At 36.2% G+C, this 16,489-nt stretch overlaps 1 protein-coding gene across 4 annotated transcripts in view; it reads left to right on the top strand.

Moving 5' to 3' along the window:
* The window catches only part of CDKL5 (cyclin dependent kinase like 5), a 131,069-nt gene that overhangs the window by 66,381 nt on the left and 48,199 nt on the right, over positions 1-16,489 (top strand). For all 4 annotated transcript variants that reach the window (XM_068179959.1, XM_068179955.1, XM_068179956.1 and 1 more), the window contains 3 exons: positions 10,051-10,096; positions 13,138-13,274; positions 15,920-16,040. In XM_068179959.1, the coding sequence (XP_068036060.1) occupies positions 10,051-10,096; positions 13,138-13,274; positions 15,920-16,040 (304 nt within the window). The remainder of the gene's footprint in view (positions 1-10,050; positions 10,097-13,137; positions 13,275-15,919; positions 16,041-16,489) is intronic.

Genomic DNA, 16,489 nt, shown 5'->3' with positions numbered 1-16,489 from the left:
AATGCCACAAAATCATTATGGGCAGAGGAGGGTATTGTTTTCTTTCTGTAATACTGTTGTCTAATGTGAACTGAAGCTTGAAAATACAAGTGGCATTTCCTGTTAAAATTTATCCTTCCCTGGAGAACAACACAAAAAATATTCTCATTAAAAATCTGGAATAAGTGAAAGGGAATTGACAGATTCCTAGGGTTAATGCAGACGTCTATGAAATGTTCCATAGCCAAACCTAACAATGAGCTGACACCAAAATACCAAGGGTGATGGTTACCTTAGGTAACACCTTTTACATACCAAATTGCATTATGAAGACAGGGTTACAGTGTTACACTACTTTGTGCACCCAAAATGTGAGGAGGAAAAGTTTCCAGTTTAAAACTTTCTAAACTTTCTTCCTTTTTTTTTTTTTTTTTTTTTTTTTTTTTTTTTTTTTTTTTTTTTTTTTAATTGGAGGCACTAAACATAAAAGTTGGGTTCTAGACAGGAAGATCATTGTAGCTTAGGCTTTCCCCTAGATTACCATTACTACTACCATTACTAATGAATGTGTTAAAACCAAAAATAACCTCTACCTTGGCTCTTACTTTTGCTCCAGGACAGATCTGGAATGGCTGCTTGGTACCTGAACAGGCATTGCCACCTCTGGTTGTTTAAGGCCCACTGCAGAATACAGAGGAGTTGTTGCTGCCATTTGCACATGAGAGGTGTTAAAGTTAGGGCAAACCTTGTCTCTACTTGTGCAGCATGGAAATGACAGTAGCTGCTGCTATGTTTAGGTGTTTTTCCTTTAGCACTGCGAGCCAATTTTTTTTCTAAGATAGTGTTAAGCCGAGTTATCTAAGTTTGAGAAATCCTGTTGTAGCTTGCACACTAAAAAACTTAGCTGGTATATAAAAATTATTGACATAGAATTAATAGTTGTACTTTGTGATGGATGGATGAGTGCAGACATTTCAGAAAAGATGGGCTCAAAAGGAAGGGGAATGAAGTTTCCTGTTGTGGGAAGGAGTGTCTCAGATGTATGGTGGTATTTTCTGGGGTGGTGTGATGGCCCACTCTTAAGGGAAAAGTGGGTCATAGCAGACGGATGATGTGTGGTTGAGACCTTGTGGCTCAGAGTTAGAGGTGAGACCAGAAACTGTGGCATGATTTTGGGTCTTTGTTGTAGACCACCTGATGAAAGTGAAGAAATTGGCAAAGCCTTCTTTATGCAGCTGATGATGTTTGTGAAAAACTCGTTTTCCAGGGAGGGAACTCTGACCCTTGTTTTCAGGGGGGACTTTAACTTCCCTGGCATTTCCTGGACAGGCAGTGTGGTGGGATGTAAACAGTCCCAGAGATTTCTGGAGGGTATCACGGACAATTTCTTGATGCAAGTGATGGAAAGACCAGCCAGATTATTAGAATAATTGACTACAGTGTTTACATAATAGTGGAGCTCAAGATCATGATATTAAGGAGAAAGTGTTAGAAAGTACAGACCTTGAATAGACAGTATTCAGAAAACTGATAGGTGGAGATTTGAAGGGAAGAAGCTCTAAGAGGCCTCTCTGACAATCCTATGTGAGTGTTCTAGATAGCTCAGCAATCTCGGATGCTACTAGATGCCCATGTTTAGGCTACTGAATCATGACTGGAGTGACTGATCAACGTAGAGCTCTTAGAAGTTTGAACACACAACTCACATACAGGGATCTGAATATGGATATCTTAATCTGAAACTGAATTTCATCTGAGAGTTTCAGCCTCAGGAACCTGCTTGACAAGTTTGCCTTTGGTTCACAGTAGGTCTTGTTTTACAGTTCAAAAAAAATGCCTGCTAGATTGTTGATGAGAAAAAAGACAACCCCCAAAAATTTAAAATGTGAAAATACCAGATAAAAAAATAAATTGTATCCACTGCAGAAATAAAGATTTCAAAACTAAAGCTTGAGATGTGATAAACTTCAGAATTTCTGCCAATCAATCTGAAACTATTTTGACTCTGAGACTTAGGATAACAACACTGAGGACTTTGCCAATGATACATTTTTTTAATAAACAACCAACCAACCAAAGTAACTTTTTTCTAATAAGTTCTACCTACTCTTGAGTTACAAGGTGCCCAGGAAAGGAGCATTGCATTATAATAACAAAAAAATTAGGAAATACAATGTAATTATAAATGTCTTGTTGACCTCTGAATCTGTGGAGTCAGTGATATCTTAAAGGAAGCCATGAAGGTAGTACAGTTTGCCTTACTGCATTTTCTACTTTGTTATCACTTGTATTACAAGTGTCAAGATTATGCTATAAAAAGTAGTTAAGTAATACTGGTATCTGCCAATGCAGTATTATACTATTTATAAATAGCTTTCATTTTCACAATTTCCAGTGTTAACAGACCAAAAAAAAAAAAAACCCCAAACAAATAGAACTGGAAGAAGACTGAGGTTTGAAACTGAAATTACTGACATTTCTGCATTGGAAGAATTTTACAGACATGTACTGAATTTGGTTTCTGTTTTATATCCATGGTTTGGATTAAACAATATTGTCAGATTGTAAAATGATATGAATTAGTGTTACAACTGAATGAGATGAAACACAGATTATTTTTTAAATTGCTAAAATAGTACTAGTTTATCATGAAAAGCTAGAATAGCTACATTTATAGTGTTTAAATCTGATTTTTATTCCAGATCTTTCTCATTACATGATTGTACACGTTCTTTGGAGATGCATATTTACTTTATTGCTTGGAGAAAATTGTGATTGAATATGAAAAATCCACTTGGAATAATGGAAGTTCTGATGCTAACCACTTTCATCAGCCCAATAGTTGGTAGAAAATACTGCATGGGTTCACTTACTTTCAAGTGTTCTTTTCAGGGTAGTATTTACACCCTAAATTAGTAGACTGCAAGTTCTTGAAGAATGTAAACTGCATGCTTTGTAGTGCAGTCCTTAGGATTCAGGTGTGCCTCTTCACAACTGCTCAAAGCAGAATCAGCTACAGCACGTTGCTCCATATCTCATCCTGGTGGATTTTGAATGCCTTGAAGGCTGTTCAGAATATCCCTAGAAATGGGGACATTCAAAATCAGCAGAAGTGCCTTCCAATCCCAACTGTCCTGTGGGTCTGTAAACTTCCTGCAGTTTGGAGAGCCCCTGGCATCAGCATCACTGTCTCTCGAGCCTGCCACTGGGGCTGGAGCCCCAGTCTGGGAGACCCCCGGATACAGATGGGCCACTCATTTGGCTTATGGATTCATCTGATAATTGGATGAGAAAAGCCTGCTGTTTATGACTCTCTTGTACTACACTTGATTTAAAACAAGTAAGATTGGTAGTGCAAGCATTTGGTCGTGACATCTGAACAAACAGTAAAGTTGTTGCAAGTTTTTCTGAAGGACATAGATAAAGAAATCAGACAAACTGTTTCAATCTACATTATTTTTTTCTTTAAAGTCTCTTTTCATCATAACCTGTACTTACTGGTAATTTCCTGTCAAACTTGTAGCTCAAGGTTCTGGCCTTTTCTTGTGCCTCTTTCTCCAGTGGAATTGCTGAGTTTACATGGCTGTTCCCTTTGAAAATCTTTTAGAGTGGTTTAAGCTATCCCTAGTCCTTGTGTTCTTCCTCAGGAGACAGTGTGACCATCTTCCCTAAAGTAGCACATCAAATATAGAACTCTTTGTTCTGTTAGGAGTCTTCCCCTGCACTTAGATGGTTAGTAAATAACATTCTGCTTTCAAGAGACAAAAAATTTATTTGCAGCGATTCACTCTAAGTGCTTCTTCTCAAGTAAACTCTAACATATATGTGTTGAAAAAATTCTAAGCAATTTTCCAGTAAATAAAGGCATTGTGATAACTCAGATGTACTGTTCTGTCATTACTTACCAAAGACTCCGTCTCTTCCTAAAAATAAATAGGTCTTTTAGATTAGAAAGTAATTTCCTGAAAGTTCTTCTATGCTAGGAGTTATACTGCTTAGATAAACCAAGTGTGAGGGTTTTAGCTGATAAAAAGAATTGCAATTTTCTCAAGAGAGAAATAGAAGGTTGAAACAGTGAAGCATCTCTTGAGGGAAATTCTCTAAAGTTTTTTAGGTGTAGAAGAAGACACAGTATCCTGTGATTTCATATTGTCAAACTGAAAAAAGAAATTGCATCATCTTGCACATCTTTCTCTGTAGAGAATATTTTAAGGTACTCCACTAGATTTTGAAAGTAATTGCCAGCTAAATTGCCAGCACGTAACATCAGAAGTGTTGAGACAGCAGGAAGCTGTGTTCCAGTCTTAGTGCTGCCTAAAGGTGGTGGTTGTTTAAGGCAGAATGGAGATGGAGATGGGCAGTGACTTAAGGACCTGACATACTTGCAGGTAATGACGCCTGTGACCTCACAGAACATGCATTGCTTGGCTCAGTTTAAAAACTTTCATAATTACAAATGTCACATTTATGATACATTGATCTGACTAAAATGCTAATATTTTATGTTCCTGTTTTGAGAGTAAATTTGAAAAAAAAAATAGTTGGTTGTTTTGGGTTTTTTAAGCTTCATTTTAAGCAACTCATGAAAAATACTTTACCATCTTGTAATGGCTTTCTGGGCTTTTGTTGCCTTGTGGATGACTGCTTAATGTTCTGGGCTTTTGCAAAATCAAGATTATTGAATAATCTGTTCTAAATACTTTAATGTTGTAGAACATATTAATGTTTATGCAAGTCAGAGTAAAATTGTACTACTTTTTTCTGAAAAGACATTGGCTATGGTTGGCTGAATTTTGTTGATTTTTTTTTTTTTGGTGTGCCTTTGTTGTAGCAAACTAAATTGTATAAATGTAATAATGGATCAATGAGCATCAAACCAGATTATTGCTCACTTCTAAATAATTTTTCTGACATGTGAATGCTCTCTGTGAGTAGAGAATGCGATTGATTTAACAACTTCTTACAGGAGTTGAGTTAGGGCCTCAACAGCCTCACACTTGTACAGATGGAAATGATGAGCCAACCACAGAACATGCCATGTCATATTTTATTGTTTCACTTAATGCATCGGCATGAAATCCTGGTGTGATGTACTAACAGTGCTTGAGCAGCATCACCTGAGTAAAAGCAGCAACATGCTGCTTGTGCACAGGATGTGCTCAGTGTTGACTGCTGCTGTCTCTGCTCACATTTGTTGATATTTAAAAGCATTTGTTCTTTCAATTGCTTAAAAATTCCATGCTTGAGAAATTCTTGTACTCATACAGGGTGAGGCAGTAAAATTAGAGGTGAACAATGTAACTTTCAGAAGGTCAGTCTTATCTATTTTTCAACAATCTTGTTGTGTACGTGAGCTTTGTGTCAGATTTTCCATGATTTGCAAAAGAAAAAGGAAGAAAAGTCCTAACAGAAACTTTGAAATAAAATAAGGACAAACATTTAAAGAGACTTTTTTTTTCAAACATGACATTTTCAAGAATAGGATATGCTTTTTCTTTCCAGACAATAATGATTGTAGTTCTAAGATCTTGATTTAGGCTAAGCAGCATTTTTTTCCTTGAGTACTCCCATCAAGGTCTTTCAAGAAAACAACAGAGACACATTACTCTGCTGTTCTGACACTTGTGTCTTGTGCCATATATAATTACATATAATAAAAGTGACTTCTATCATATAAATGTTGTAGAGACAGTGGAAAAATAGAGGACTTCTGTCCTTTATATAAGATAAAATTAAATGGTTTTGAATCAGGAACTCTTTTAGTTTGATAGTGGTGACAGGAAACACCAGCTGTGACAATCTTGTGAGGAAACCTTGGAGAGAAACTTGTGGGTGGCAAGGAGCACAGCAGTGAAAATGCTCAGCTGTCATAGCCATACTCTCATCTGTGGTTAAATGGGCAGATAATAAGGCATGTGCTTTCTCCAGAGGCAATTCCCACAGATATTCCTACACAGAGGTGCAGGAAAGGACTGAGCCCCAGTATGAAGTGATTCCTCTCTCCAGGGCTAGAGGTGCCCTTTTCCCATGAACAGGTATCTCCTTCCTCCTCACTATCACTATATTTATATGTGAAGAAAATTGAACAGAAATTTTTGTCTTAGCCTTATTAAAAGACATTTGCAGGTTTATACATGGAGACGTATCTTGCCCCATTTTAGACACATGTAATCATGTAGTATGAATAACCAGTTCCTGTACATCCTTAACTTTTACTGAAAGTCTTTTCAGTAATACTCATTTCTTTTTGTATGTTTAATTGTAAAGCTGTGTTCTTCCTATAGCTTGATAACACAGAATGTTTATAATATACATGCTCAATAATCAGAGGAAATGCCAGTGTTACGAGAGATTTCACTTCTGTGTTTGTAAATTTGCTGTTGTTGTAAAGTCAAATATTGAGGCCATAATTTTTTAGAACATGGTAATGAGGTGCTTAGTAATACATGTAGCTGAGTGAAGCAAAATTACAGCTAAGCAAACTCAAATTTTCCTACTTTGTGATTTTCCTACTTTCCTATAAGCTGGTAGTAATAAGTAGTAGAGATCAGAAAGGATTATGTGAGTTTTTTCTTTCCTTGGCATTCACTGAAGTCAAACATTGAATCAGCTAGTACCAGCTTATCTACCTAGGTGATACATTTAATTGTCAATGACAATTTTCATGCTAGGAGTTGGATACTGAGCTATTGTATAAGTAGGTTTCCACAATCAGTGTGAACATTGTTTTCAGTACTGTTCTGTTTCATAGTACAATCTTGAAAGAACAAACCTTGAAATGTAAAAAAAATGCATTTTAGTGAATGACAGTTCTATTTTGGAGAATTCCAATTTTGCCTGTTTTTGAAGAGCAGAAAAACAGATCCACAAAAGAGCTCAGATCTCCAAAATGCCTTTTAAGTAGATATTTAAGTAACAAAATCTAAATTCAATCTGTAAAGAACCTTTCAGATTTGTCCAGAAGTCTGAATTATCACTATTGAATTTCCTCATTCCTCTGCTTGTCTTTGTATCCCCTGTTCTGTCCATCTTCTCAGGGCTCAGCCACGTGGTGTTTGTTATCTTTGCACCAAATGCCTGTCAATATTTGTTTGAAACTTCAGGTTTGGCCTGCATCTGACCAGCATGTCTCTCCTAATCCAGGAAGGGTATTTTTTGCCACCTCTATTATATGCCTGCTGTATTCATCCACATACAAAATTTATTCCATGTTTTCCATTCTTTATTAACTTAAGTTAACGAAAATTATGTGTGATGGCTGATTGCGTTGCACAGTCTACATATGCTGCTGATGTGCAACATCATACAGGGTACAGGAGACTGAGTTCTTGCTGGTTCCTTTCCCCAAGGAAGGATATTCTGTGTACAGATGACAGATTTGAGACAATTTTTTTGAAATTTCCTCTTTTTATATCTTGCATTTCTTTTTTAAAATTTGGTGGAAACCGGACATCTAGTTCAAAATTAGCAGGAGTAATGGAAATAGAGGAACAGGGCATTTCAGATGGGTTCTTTCATTTGAAACTAGTTTAAAATTATGAGGGGTGCCTATTTTTTATGGCACTTCATATAAACCATTTAGTTGCTTTAAAGCATGTGAGTAAGAACTGAGAAATGTGCACTTGGCTGCAATTTTCTCTTCTGTCAGATGGAGCACCCCAGTTCTTCTGGAGGTGTTCTGCATCACAGGGAAGTTACAGACTTTTTGTCAAGCAGGTGCAATGTATTTAAAAATCTATGGATAGTAATCTTCAGTATCCTTGTATCCATTTTAGCCTTGGCTTGACTGCTTCACCAGTAGCACATTCCTAGAGAATCTAATTTACATAGGATTAAATTCTCCAAGAAACCTAGACAAGAATGTTCCTTGCTAAGATGGAACATAATGTTACTAGGGCAGCTCCTTAAAGCACCCATTGTCTAGTCTCATTCTGCTGTTGTTTCACTTCAGGTTATTTAAATATTATTTGTTGGGTTTTTTTCAAAGATAGGAAAATTGTCATGTATGACTTCTTAATCGCTTATGACACCATTAATGATCATTTCATTGGTTTAATGAAATAATACAAGTGACAAAGCTTTTTAAATAAAAATTTCTTAAATGTTAGATTTTTTTGAACTGTTCAGGTTACTTCTTCATCCGTAAGTGGGTTTCTGAGGTCTTTCTCTTCCTGTTATTCCTAGAACCACTCATGCTTTAAGTACTGTAAATAGTTAGAATCCTCCAGGATGTTTGATAGCATATCTTACCCAAGTCTTTGAAAGACCTTGACCCAAGAGCTTTTAAAACTTAATTTCCAAAGTAATCACATTCCATGTAATCAGGATATGGCAGAGGAGCCATGTGGACTAGTTTTCTTGAATGAATCAGAATTTCTAACTGTATGAAGATACATGTTTCAACTCCTATATTTCTTTTGGTGTACTTAGCTAATATTTTGACAATAAAACACAGCATTTTTGTGGTAGCTGAAACATCTGGAAATTTTTCTTTTACCTTATGTGAAATAGGCATGTAACACTAATGGATAAATTTGGTTCTTCTGCAAAGTGGTGTGTGCAGGCTGTCTAAACATAGGCATAATACAGTCAGCAGAGGCTTTTTAGGGCAATTACAGTGTTCCTTTCCTGAAAAATCTTTCAGTGGCTTTATTAGCCAGACCACCTACCAGTAGATACCAGAAGTCAAATAAACTAAATTTACTCGCCCTCCTAATGTTCCTTCATAGTCCTAGTAACTATTACTACTATTGCTAGAATTAGAATTAATAAATATAAAAATACTATAACTCGGTAGTAGAAATATAATTATTAAAATAGGTTTTTCACTTTATTTCAGACCATTCCTTCCAGTTGCTTTTATTTTAATTGGGATCAGGTATTTTACAGGTTCATGTGTTACAATGATTTGAAATGAAAAATGGAGTAAATGTTTGTGTTACTCAATAACTGATTATGCACACATCTTCAGGTATTCCAGAATTGGCTTCATTTTTATTGCTGTCCTCCAATCTAGCCTTTATATGCTGTTAATAGTGGGATTTTGCTGGTTTGTTGGTTTTGGTGGGGTTTTTTTGGTTAAACTGTGATATTTGCTAAAGGTGTGTGAGGTAGATCTAGCTCATCAAGTACTCAGGTAGCCTCCTGCCTGTCTGCTCACAGGCCCTCACCCCGTGACTTTAGTGTTTCCTCCACGTCCTGCTGCTGAAGTTCAGTTGCTGCATTATTGAATGAACAGACCTGAACTAGGCTACGTTTTCTCCATGTGCTAAATGCATTCCTGCTCACACAACAAGAGAGAAGCTTAAGAGAAAAATGTGACCTATGATTTGGTGAGTGGAGAATGCTAGAGGAATGCAAAGGCAGGTGGACATTAGGAGGTTATCACTTAAGACTGTACAGTAAGTGTGTGATTGAACACTGCCAATTTCTACAATTACTTCCCATTTTGGATAGGTTTCCCTGTTGTAGATGTTGGTAAATGTGCTTGCTACATTTCCCATTTGATAAGATTCCTATCTTGGATAGGTTTCCCTTGAGGTGACAATTTTTTTAAAGGAGGTACAGAGAAGCTACTTCCCTAATACTGTATTTTTTGTGGATGTTTGAACTTTGAAGCCCAAAAACTTTTGACAGCCAAAATCACAGGTCTAACTATAAACCTAATACTGGCATAGTATTTTCAGTTCACCTCATAAAGATAAGCACCCATATTCATAATGTGGTTAGATAAAAGATTACTAGAGCTTCAGAATAACTAAGAAACAAGAGTCACAGAAAAAACACTTCTGAGTATTTCACTGTTATATATTGCAAGGTGTTTAAATATGAACTTCTGGCATTTAACTCTGTTGCTTTTGTGCTGGGGATCCTAATTGTGACATATCTGCTGCCTGTGGGTTTGTATTGTACTTGGTCTGATCACTGAGCTATTTCCCAGATTTTTCACTTAATTTTTTGTATTGTGAAGTTCCTTCTTTTTTTCTTCCTCTGATGTTCAGGGGAAAAAAAAGGCAAGAAAAATGCACAAAAAATCTTGCTCATTTCCATTTCTTCGCTTTTATTTTACAGGAGACACATGAAATTGTGGCTATCAAGAAATTCAAAGACAGTGAAGGTAATCTTCTCTGCTGCATGATCTTTAATGTCAGTAACTACATTGTTAATATCTATCCAGTTAAAATGAGAAGTCCCATATAGCAAGATATGATTTTAAAAAGATAATGATTTATTAGCTCTGTAAATTTTCAAGGCACTTGATCTTTCATACCTTCCTAGAGACTGCATTATGCACTTTAATTAGATAACTATGTTTCTTTCTTGATGCATCTGTCTTAATATGGAAGAGGTTGTGGTGCTGTACACGGTAGCAAGATCTACCATTTGGAGATTGGATGTGACCAGAAAATGTAAAAAAGTCATCTTGTAATAGTGACTTGCATAGTCCTTGGGCTTTATCACCCTTCATCTGTGAGAGGGGATCTAAATGTAAGGGCAACTTGAAGTTGTAAATGAAGGAGACTGAAAGAAGTTGTTGAGAAGTTCAGTCACAGGAAGATAAATCTGGGAGCTCTCAAGGACCCGTGGAGGGAGCTGGGTGGTGTGCAAGCAGCTCTGTCCTCACTTCAGTGGGCTTCAGTCTCCTCCAGGAAACTTGCTCTTTGCCTCTTCACAGCAGACCCTGTGTACTCCACAGCATTGCTGAGTTTGCTGAGAGGGAGGAAGAGCCAATTTCTGCAAGGATTAGTGCTGCTGGCAAAGAGGCTGGCGGAAGGCATGACACACAGAAATTACTCTGAGTGCTCCACACACACATTCCTCACCCAACAGTAATAAACCCAAAGAACTGTACAAGACAAGGCTGGTTCTCTGACCCGCACTCGCTGGGGGACAGGGAATGACCATATCCTCTCATGGGCAGCACTGGCAATCAACCATGAGAGCAGCTGTGTACCTTGTGTGCATTGTAAGTCAGCCCTGAGCCCCAGAGGCCTGCACAAACAGAGCTATGAAGTGTGAGAGGAGTCATCCTGCTGTGATGTGATGCTGCTTGGTTTGCTGGGTACCGAGGCTTTAGCCAAAAGTTAGCAGTGTTGTTTAAAGAAACAGCAGTCACTTTATTTTAGCAAACTTTCTTTTTTTGCTGTCCTACAGGATTGCTGGTGGCCGTGAAGATGGTGTTAGTTACAAGGGCTATATTTTTCAGAGTCAGACACAGCAAAGTCTGATTTGCATCTTGTTGTGCACAGTGCAGTCTCTGCTTGGCATGTCATTTTCCCAGACACTTAGAGAGTACATTTGATAAATGTTTTAGCTCTGCTGTTCACAAATTTGTTTTAAATCCCTGTAAAGGATGTAGAAGATAGTTTAATTGTGATGACCATCTTGACCAGGTCATGGGAGTATCTCATAAGTGCTTTTTGGAACTTGCCATGGCTATTCAGTACAGATCCTAGGAAGTAAATCTCAATATTAAGCCCTAAACAGGATTATTGTATTAGTTTGTCAACCAAAAAATGAAAACAAAAAATACAACATTGCCATTAGGTCTGGCTTTCCAAGGGTATTACATAATATCAGTTTACATGACTGATGTCTGCTTTTCAGATTTGTAGCTAGTTGTTTACGAGTCTGGAAATATGACAGAAGTTCTTTTGATGGATTTTGATTCAGCCCATTTCACATCTGTCTTGTTAATATGGTAGTTCATTAGAAGTTTGAATATACTGTAATTGTTTCTATTGACGTTTTTGTTTCACTGAATTTTTGCCGTTGTTTGACATATGAATACTAAATGTGCTGGAAAGTGACTGTCTTTTTTATAGATGAGATTATGCAATCAGGCTGATGCAAGCCAACATCAAGCACTCAGTTTTAAAATGAAAAGATTTAGATTGCTCTAAATTATATATTTTTAATCAAAACATTTGTGATTATAGTATTTTGTTTTCCTTTTCCCTCCTGCTGCACTTCAATTTTTTATTTTCCCCCTCTCTCTTCTGATGATGATTAGTGCATTTGCATGACCACTGTTATTCGCTCTCCTCTGCAAACATCTTCTTGCCTTTTGCCTTGGGAAAACAATTTCTCTTTCTTGTTTTTCTTCCTCTGTCTCTAACTGTCTTTGTGGTACATGACCTGCAAATGTGATTTTGTTTTGAATTTATGCAAGCATTTCCTATTTAGTAACTCTCTGTTGTAGATAACAGTTCTAAGTGATTAACTACACTGTTTCTATGTGCATGAGTAAATTTACTGAATTAATGGATTTCATTTTACTAAATGAAAAATAAAACCTAATATAGTCAAGCTTGCTTCACATATTGTATCCTTCATAGTATCCTTTAGAATCTATTTAGAGTTCAGAGCCCCTTAATGATAAGCAGTGTATGAAGCATTAGCGAAGCACTCCTCCTTTCATGAACACCTTTCAGACAATTAAATTGTCAAGTCAGTTAAATTAAAATTAAATTTAATTAACAAAACAGTTAAATTTCTTGACTCCTTTGAATTAGATTCGAGACTTTGTTGCATCAATACTTACTCTGCTGCCTCCTGTGGCTGCTACAGTGGTCTGGCATTGCTGAATTTCCTTGGAAAGCCATGTGGGGAACGTACAGGACTTAAAAATCTTCAGTCTTAGAATTTGTCATGGCTTTTGAAAAATAAAATTATTTCAGAATAAAATACATTTGTTTGGTATCGTTCAAAGATGAGCTTTGCATTGCAGTGTTTCTGCTGAGGACAACCTTCCCAGTGGTTAATGTGTGTGCCGTGTATTTTTGGGGTATAGCATGTACACACACATTAATGTTTTTTTGAAGCATATGAGTTCCCTTCATAATAAAAAAAAAAAGATAGAAATGCAAACAGTTTGTTTCTTACGACTTTCTCAGCCACAGAAAACCTTTATGGTAGTGATGGGAAATCTGTGAGGCGGGTTGTATAATAATTAGAGTTGTCATTTACCTCTCTTACAATGCAGAAGTACGCAAACAGAGAGTCCACACTGGAAAATAAGCTTTTTTTTCCTCTGTAATGTCTAAAACCAGAGAATTTAATCAGTGGTTCAAAACAAATCTTAATAACGCTTTTTACTTCGAGGGTTTGTTCTGTTTTTTAATCAGCTCACTTTGTCACTTTTACTTCACATTCTAGAAAATGAAGAAGTCAAAGAAACCACTTTACGAGAGCTTAAAATGCTTCGCACTTTGAAACAGGAGAACATTGTGGAGCTGAAGGAAGCCTTCAGAAGAAGAGGAAAATTATACTTAGTTTTTGAATATGTGGAAAAAGTGAGTTGAGTTTGTAGTATCCTTGCCACAGTTTAATTATCAGCTTACTAAAAATACCTTTAGAACTTCTTTTAAAAAAAAAAATTAAGTTATCCTAATTTTGAAAGAGAAGCAGCAGAAACTTTAATACAATATGTCGTGAGACAGCAACACTGATTACTGTTGTTTTTACGTCATGTGTTTTACAAAATTCTTCCATTTGTGAACACTAACATGTTAAAAATTATGCAGACTGGAATACATATGATTTGAAGAAAAATTTCCATCTGAACTCTTTAATCCAACTTAATTGTAAAGCTGGATAACTGTCCTGTTACGTTGTGTAATGACTCTTGACGTAGACATAGTCTTTTAAAACAAGATCATAGACTTTTGACCTTGGAATCTCTTTCAACTTTCTCCACCCTTCCCTGTTAAAAATAGGATTTGTTTGTGTATTTCTGTAACAAGGCCACTATCAATAGTTGCTTAGAGGGATTTGGCAAAGACCACTGTCATTAACTCCAATCCTGACCTCATTTTGAAACTATTCCAAAATTTCCTTAGATTGGCCTACTATTGCCAAGCATCCTGATCTGTTTCCAAGGAGAAACAACCTAGAACAGATTGGTCTTTTGTCATTTTTGCATCCTTCCTGATGAAGGTAGATCTTCCTTTTGAATTCTAACCATTTAGCATTTCTTCATGGAAACACTTAGATGGTATTCAGATGCACAGAGTAAAAGAAAATGCAGGTTTAAATATGTCTGTAGCCTTCATGAGATACTGTTCTTTTGATTGAAATTTTCATTTAATTTCCTGCCAGTGTGGTGTTGCAGTCTTGCTGAGTGCTAGTCCTCTGCAGTCAATTTTCTCTCATCTAAAAATTTCTCACCCTAAATGCATTACGTCAAGTTGACAACTTATTTTGTCGTAGAACTTGACTACATAATGTGAGGTGAGCTATATTAGCCCACAATTTGGCAAAAATCAGTTTTGGTTTTCACCAGCCGGTCAGCAACTTCTAATGTCGTGGATCTTACTTGGATCTAACATTCAGAGCTTGACTTGTTTCAACCATGTTCATTGTAATTGTTCCAGACACATGAATGTCTTTGATCACACACCAACTTAGAACATATATTTAATTTTCTGTTGTAGTTGACTTGGATAAGCTATCTGGAGAAGTGGGTTGAAAGAGCGGCATAAGTAAAAGATATTTAATTGATATGAAAAGGAGTATATATTAAAAACTGGTTAATGTCAGTAAAAACACTAGGCTGCAATATCTATAATTATTTACCTCAGAATAAAATAATTTTGTAATAAAGGTAGGCACCATGTCTAGTTTGTATGTAATGTCATTTCTGTATTAATGTTCACCTTTCTTTTCAGTTAAACTTTGAAGTAAATGAACATTTCTTATTTTCAGATATCTTAAGTAGTGTCACCCATAGTTTCTTTGAAGACCAGGATGTTTCTGAATTATTTGGATGAGAGAAAAGTAGAAAGAATTAAATAAAACGCGGTGGAGTAGAATAATTTTTTGTTTAACCGGTAATGAGCACTATGTGTCCTTCAGGGCATGTTAACTCTGCAGTACTGAAATCCAGATTACTTAAATTCACATTTAGTCTAATCTCCTTTATTCATCATCCCCTTAGTTAATGTCTTCATGTAGGATTATGTCTTCCTGTGTTGATGCTATTATTTTGTTTTGTATTTGTAACACTAACTTCTTGACTTATTTATCCAGATCCACAGCCTTCTGTGTGGACAAGAATCTAACTAAAATCAATATGGTTTCTTAACAGAAAATTCCTTTCCTCAGATCTGAAGTGTGTTTGTAAGAAAGCTCGCGCTCAAGCACATAAGTTCCAGTACTTACTCCCAAACTGCAAAACTTAGAAGTGTTTTCAAATATCATCAAAATCTCTACTGTTCATTAAAATATCTTTCAAGAGAAACCTCAAAAATTTTACTTTACAGCTAGAAAAAATGTTTGTCAAAGACAAAGTAAATTTACTTTTAATGAAAAATCTACAAATGCTCAGATCCATAATTAAATTAGTTGTGTAAGGCAATATAGCCAAAATACTCCTAGGATACTCCCTAGGTTTCTATTTATGCCCCTGTGAGGCATTTTTATATCTGTTACTTCATTTGCACTAAGAGGCTTGTGTTGTTTTCTATCCATCCATATACAGATGCAGTAGGTGATTCATGGTGGCCCTGCAGTGTCACAGTGGCAGAACTAACCTAATGAAGAGAATAATGTCTTAAAGCATTGTGGAATATTTACAAAATGCTTTGATTTGCTAAACTTCTTTTGTGGCCACACACCTGACCTGGTGTTTCTGTTTAAGCAGCCTTTTGTAACTAAATGACATTTCAGGTGTTTAGGGAAAGTGGTTTGATGACAGTCTTTTAAGGGCTTATGGTATATTTGTAGTTCACCTTTTAGGATTATTGTCTTCACAAGTGTTTTCTCCAGAATGAAAACAGCTAGGAGAATGCTTATGATGAAAATTCACTCCCTGAATGTTAAATTACTGATTTTCCATAGCTGAGCTCTTTAGCCCAAAATTGTTGCTTCAGAAGGCTGAAAGCATCTTCCAGCAGCTAGAGTATAGCTCTTTTAAATGATGTGTCTTTTAAATGTTTAGAATATGCTTGAATTGCTAGAAGAAATGCCAAATGGAGTTCCACCAGAAAAAGTGAAAAGCTACATCTACCAGCTAATAAAAGCAATTCATTGGTGCCATAAGAATGATATTGTTCACAGAGGTAAGTGTGTGCTTCGCCACTTGGAATAAGGCCCTTTCTAAAGGGAAACATGTTACAACTTGAAATAATTTGCATTTAACATAAATACAAACAATTGCTTTCTATCAACAGAAAAAAAGAATACATCTGCCTGGGTCTTAAGTCTGCTGCATGGCTCCAGATAATTTTAAAATGAAATTCATCTACATAAAAAGTTTGCTGTCCACTGTCTTTGGAAAGTGATAAGCACAGTAAACTGTAACTGGAGGAACAGACATTGTCTAAGAAAAAGGATTTTTTAAAAACATTTCATGGTGCTCAGTCATTTCACTTTTGAATCTGATAATAGAATATTAGAAGAAAAATAACCTAAAACTAAAAATTTGGTCCTCTGTGTTTTACTTCTTAAGGCAGTTCCTCCCAGCTCCCTTGAGTTTCAGCTCTGTATATTTATTTTCTCCCTAAGCTTC

Source organism: Anomalospiza imberbis, chromosome 2 (assembly GCF_031753505.1).
Source record: "Anomalospiza imberbis isolate Cuckoo-Finch-1a 21T00152 chromosome 2, ASM3175350v1, whole genome shotgun sequence".
Lineage (NCBI taxonomy): Eukaryota > Metazoa > Chordata > Aves > Passeriformes > Viduidae > Anomalospiza > Anomalospiza imberbis.
The sequence above is the reverse complement of the archived record's forward strand: the minus strand, read 5'-3'. Positions and strand labels throughout refer to the sequence as shown.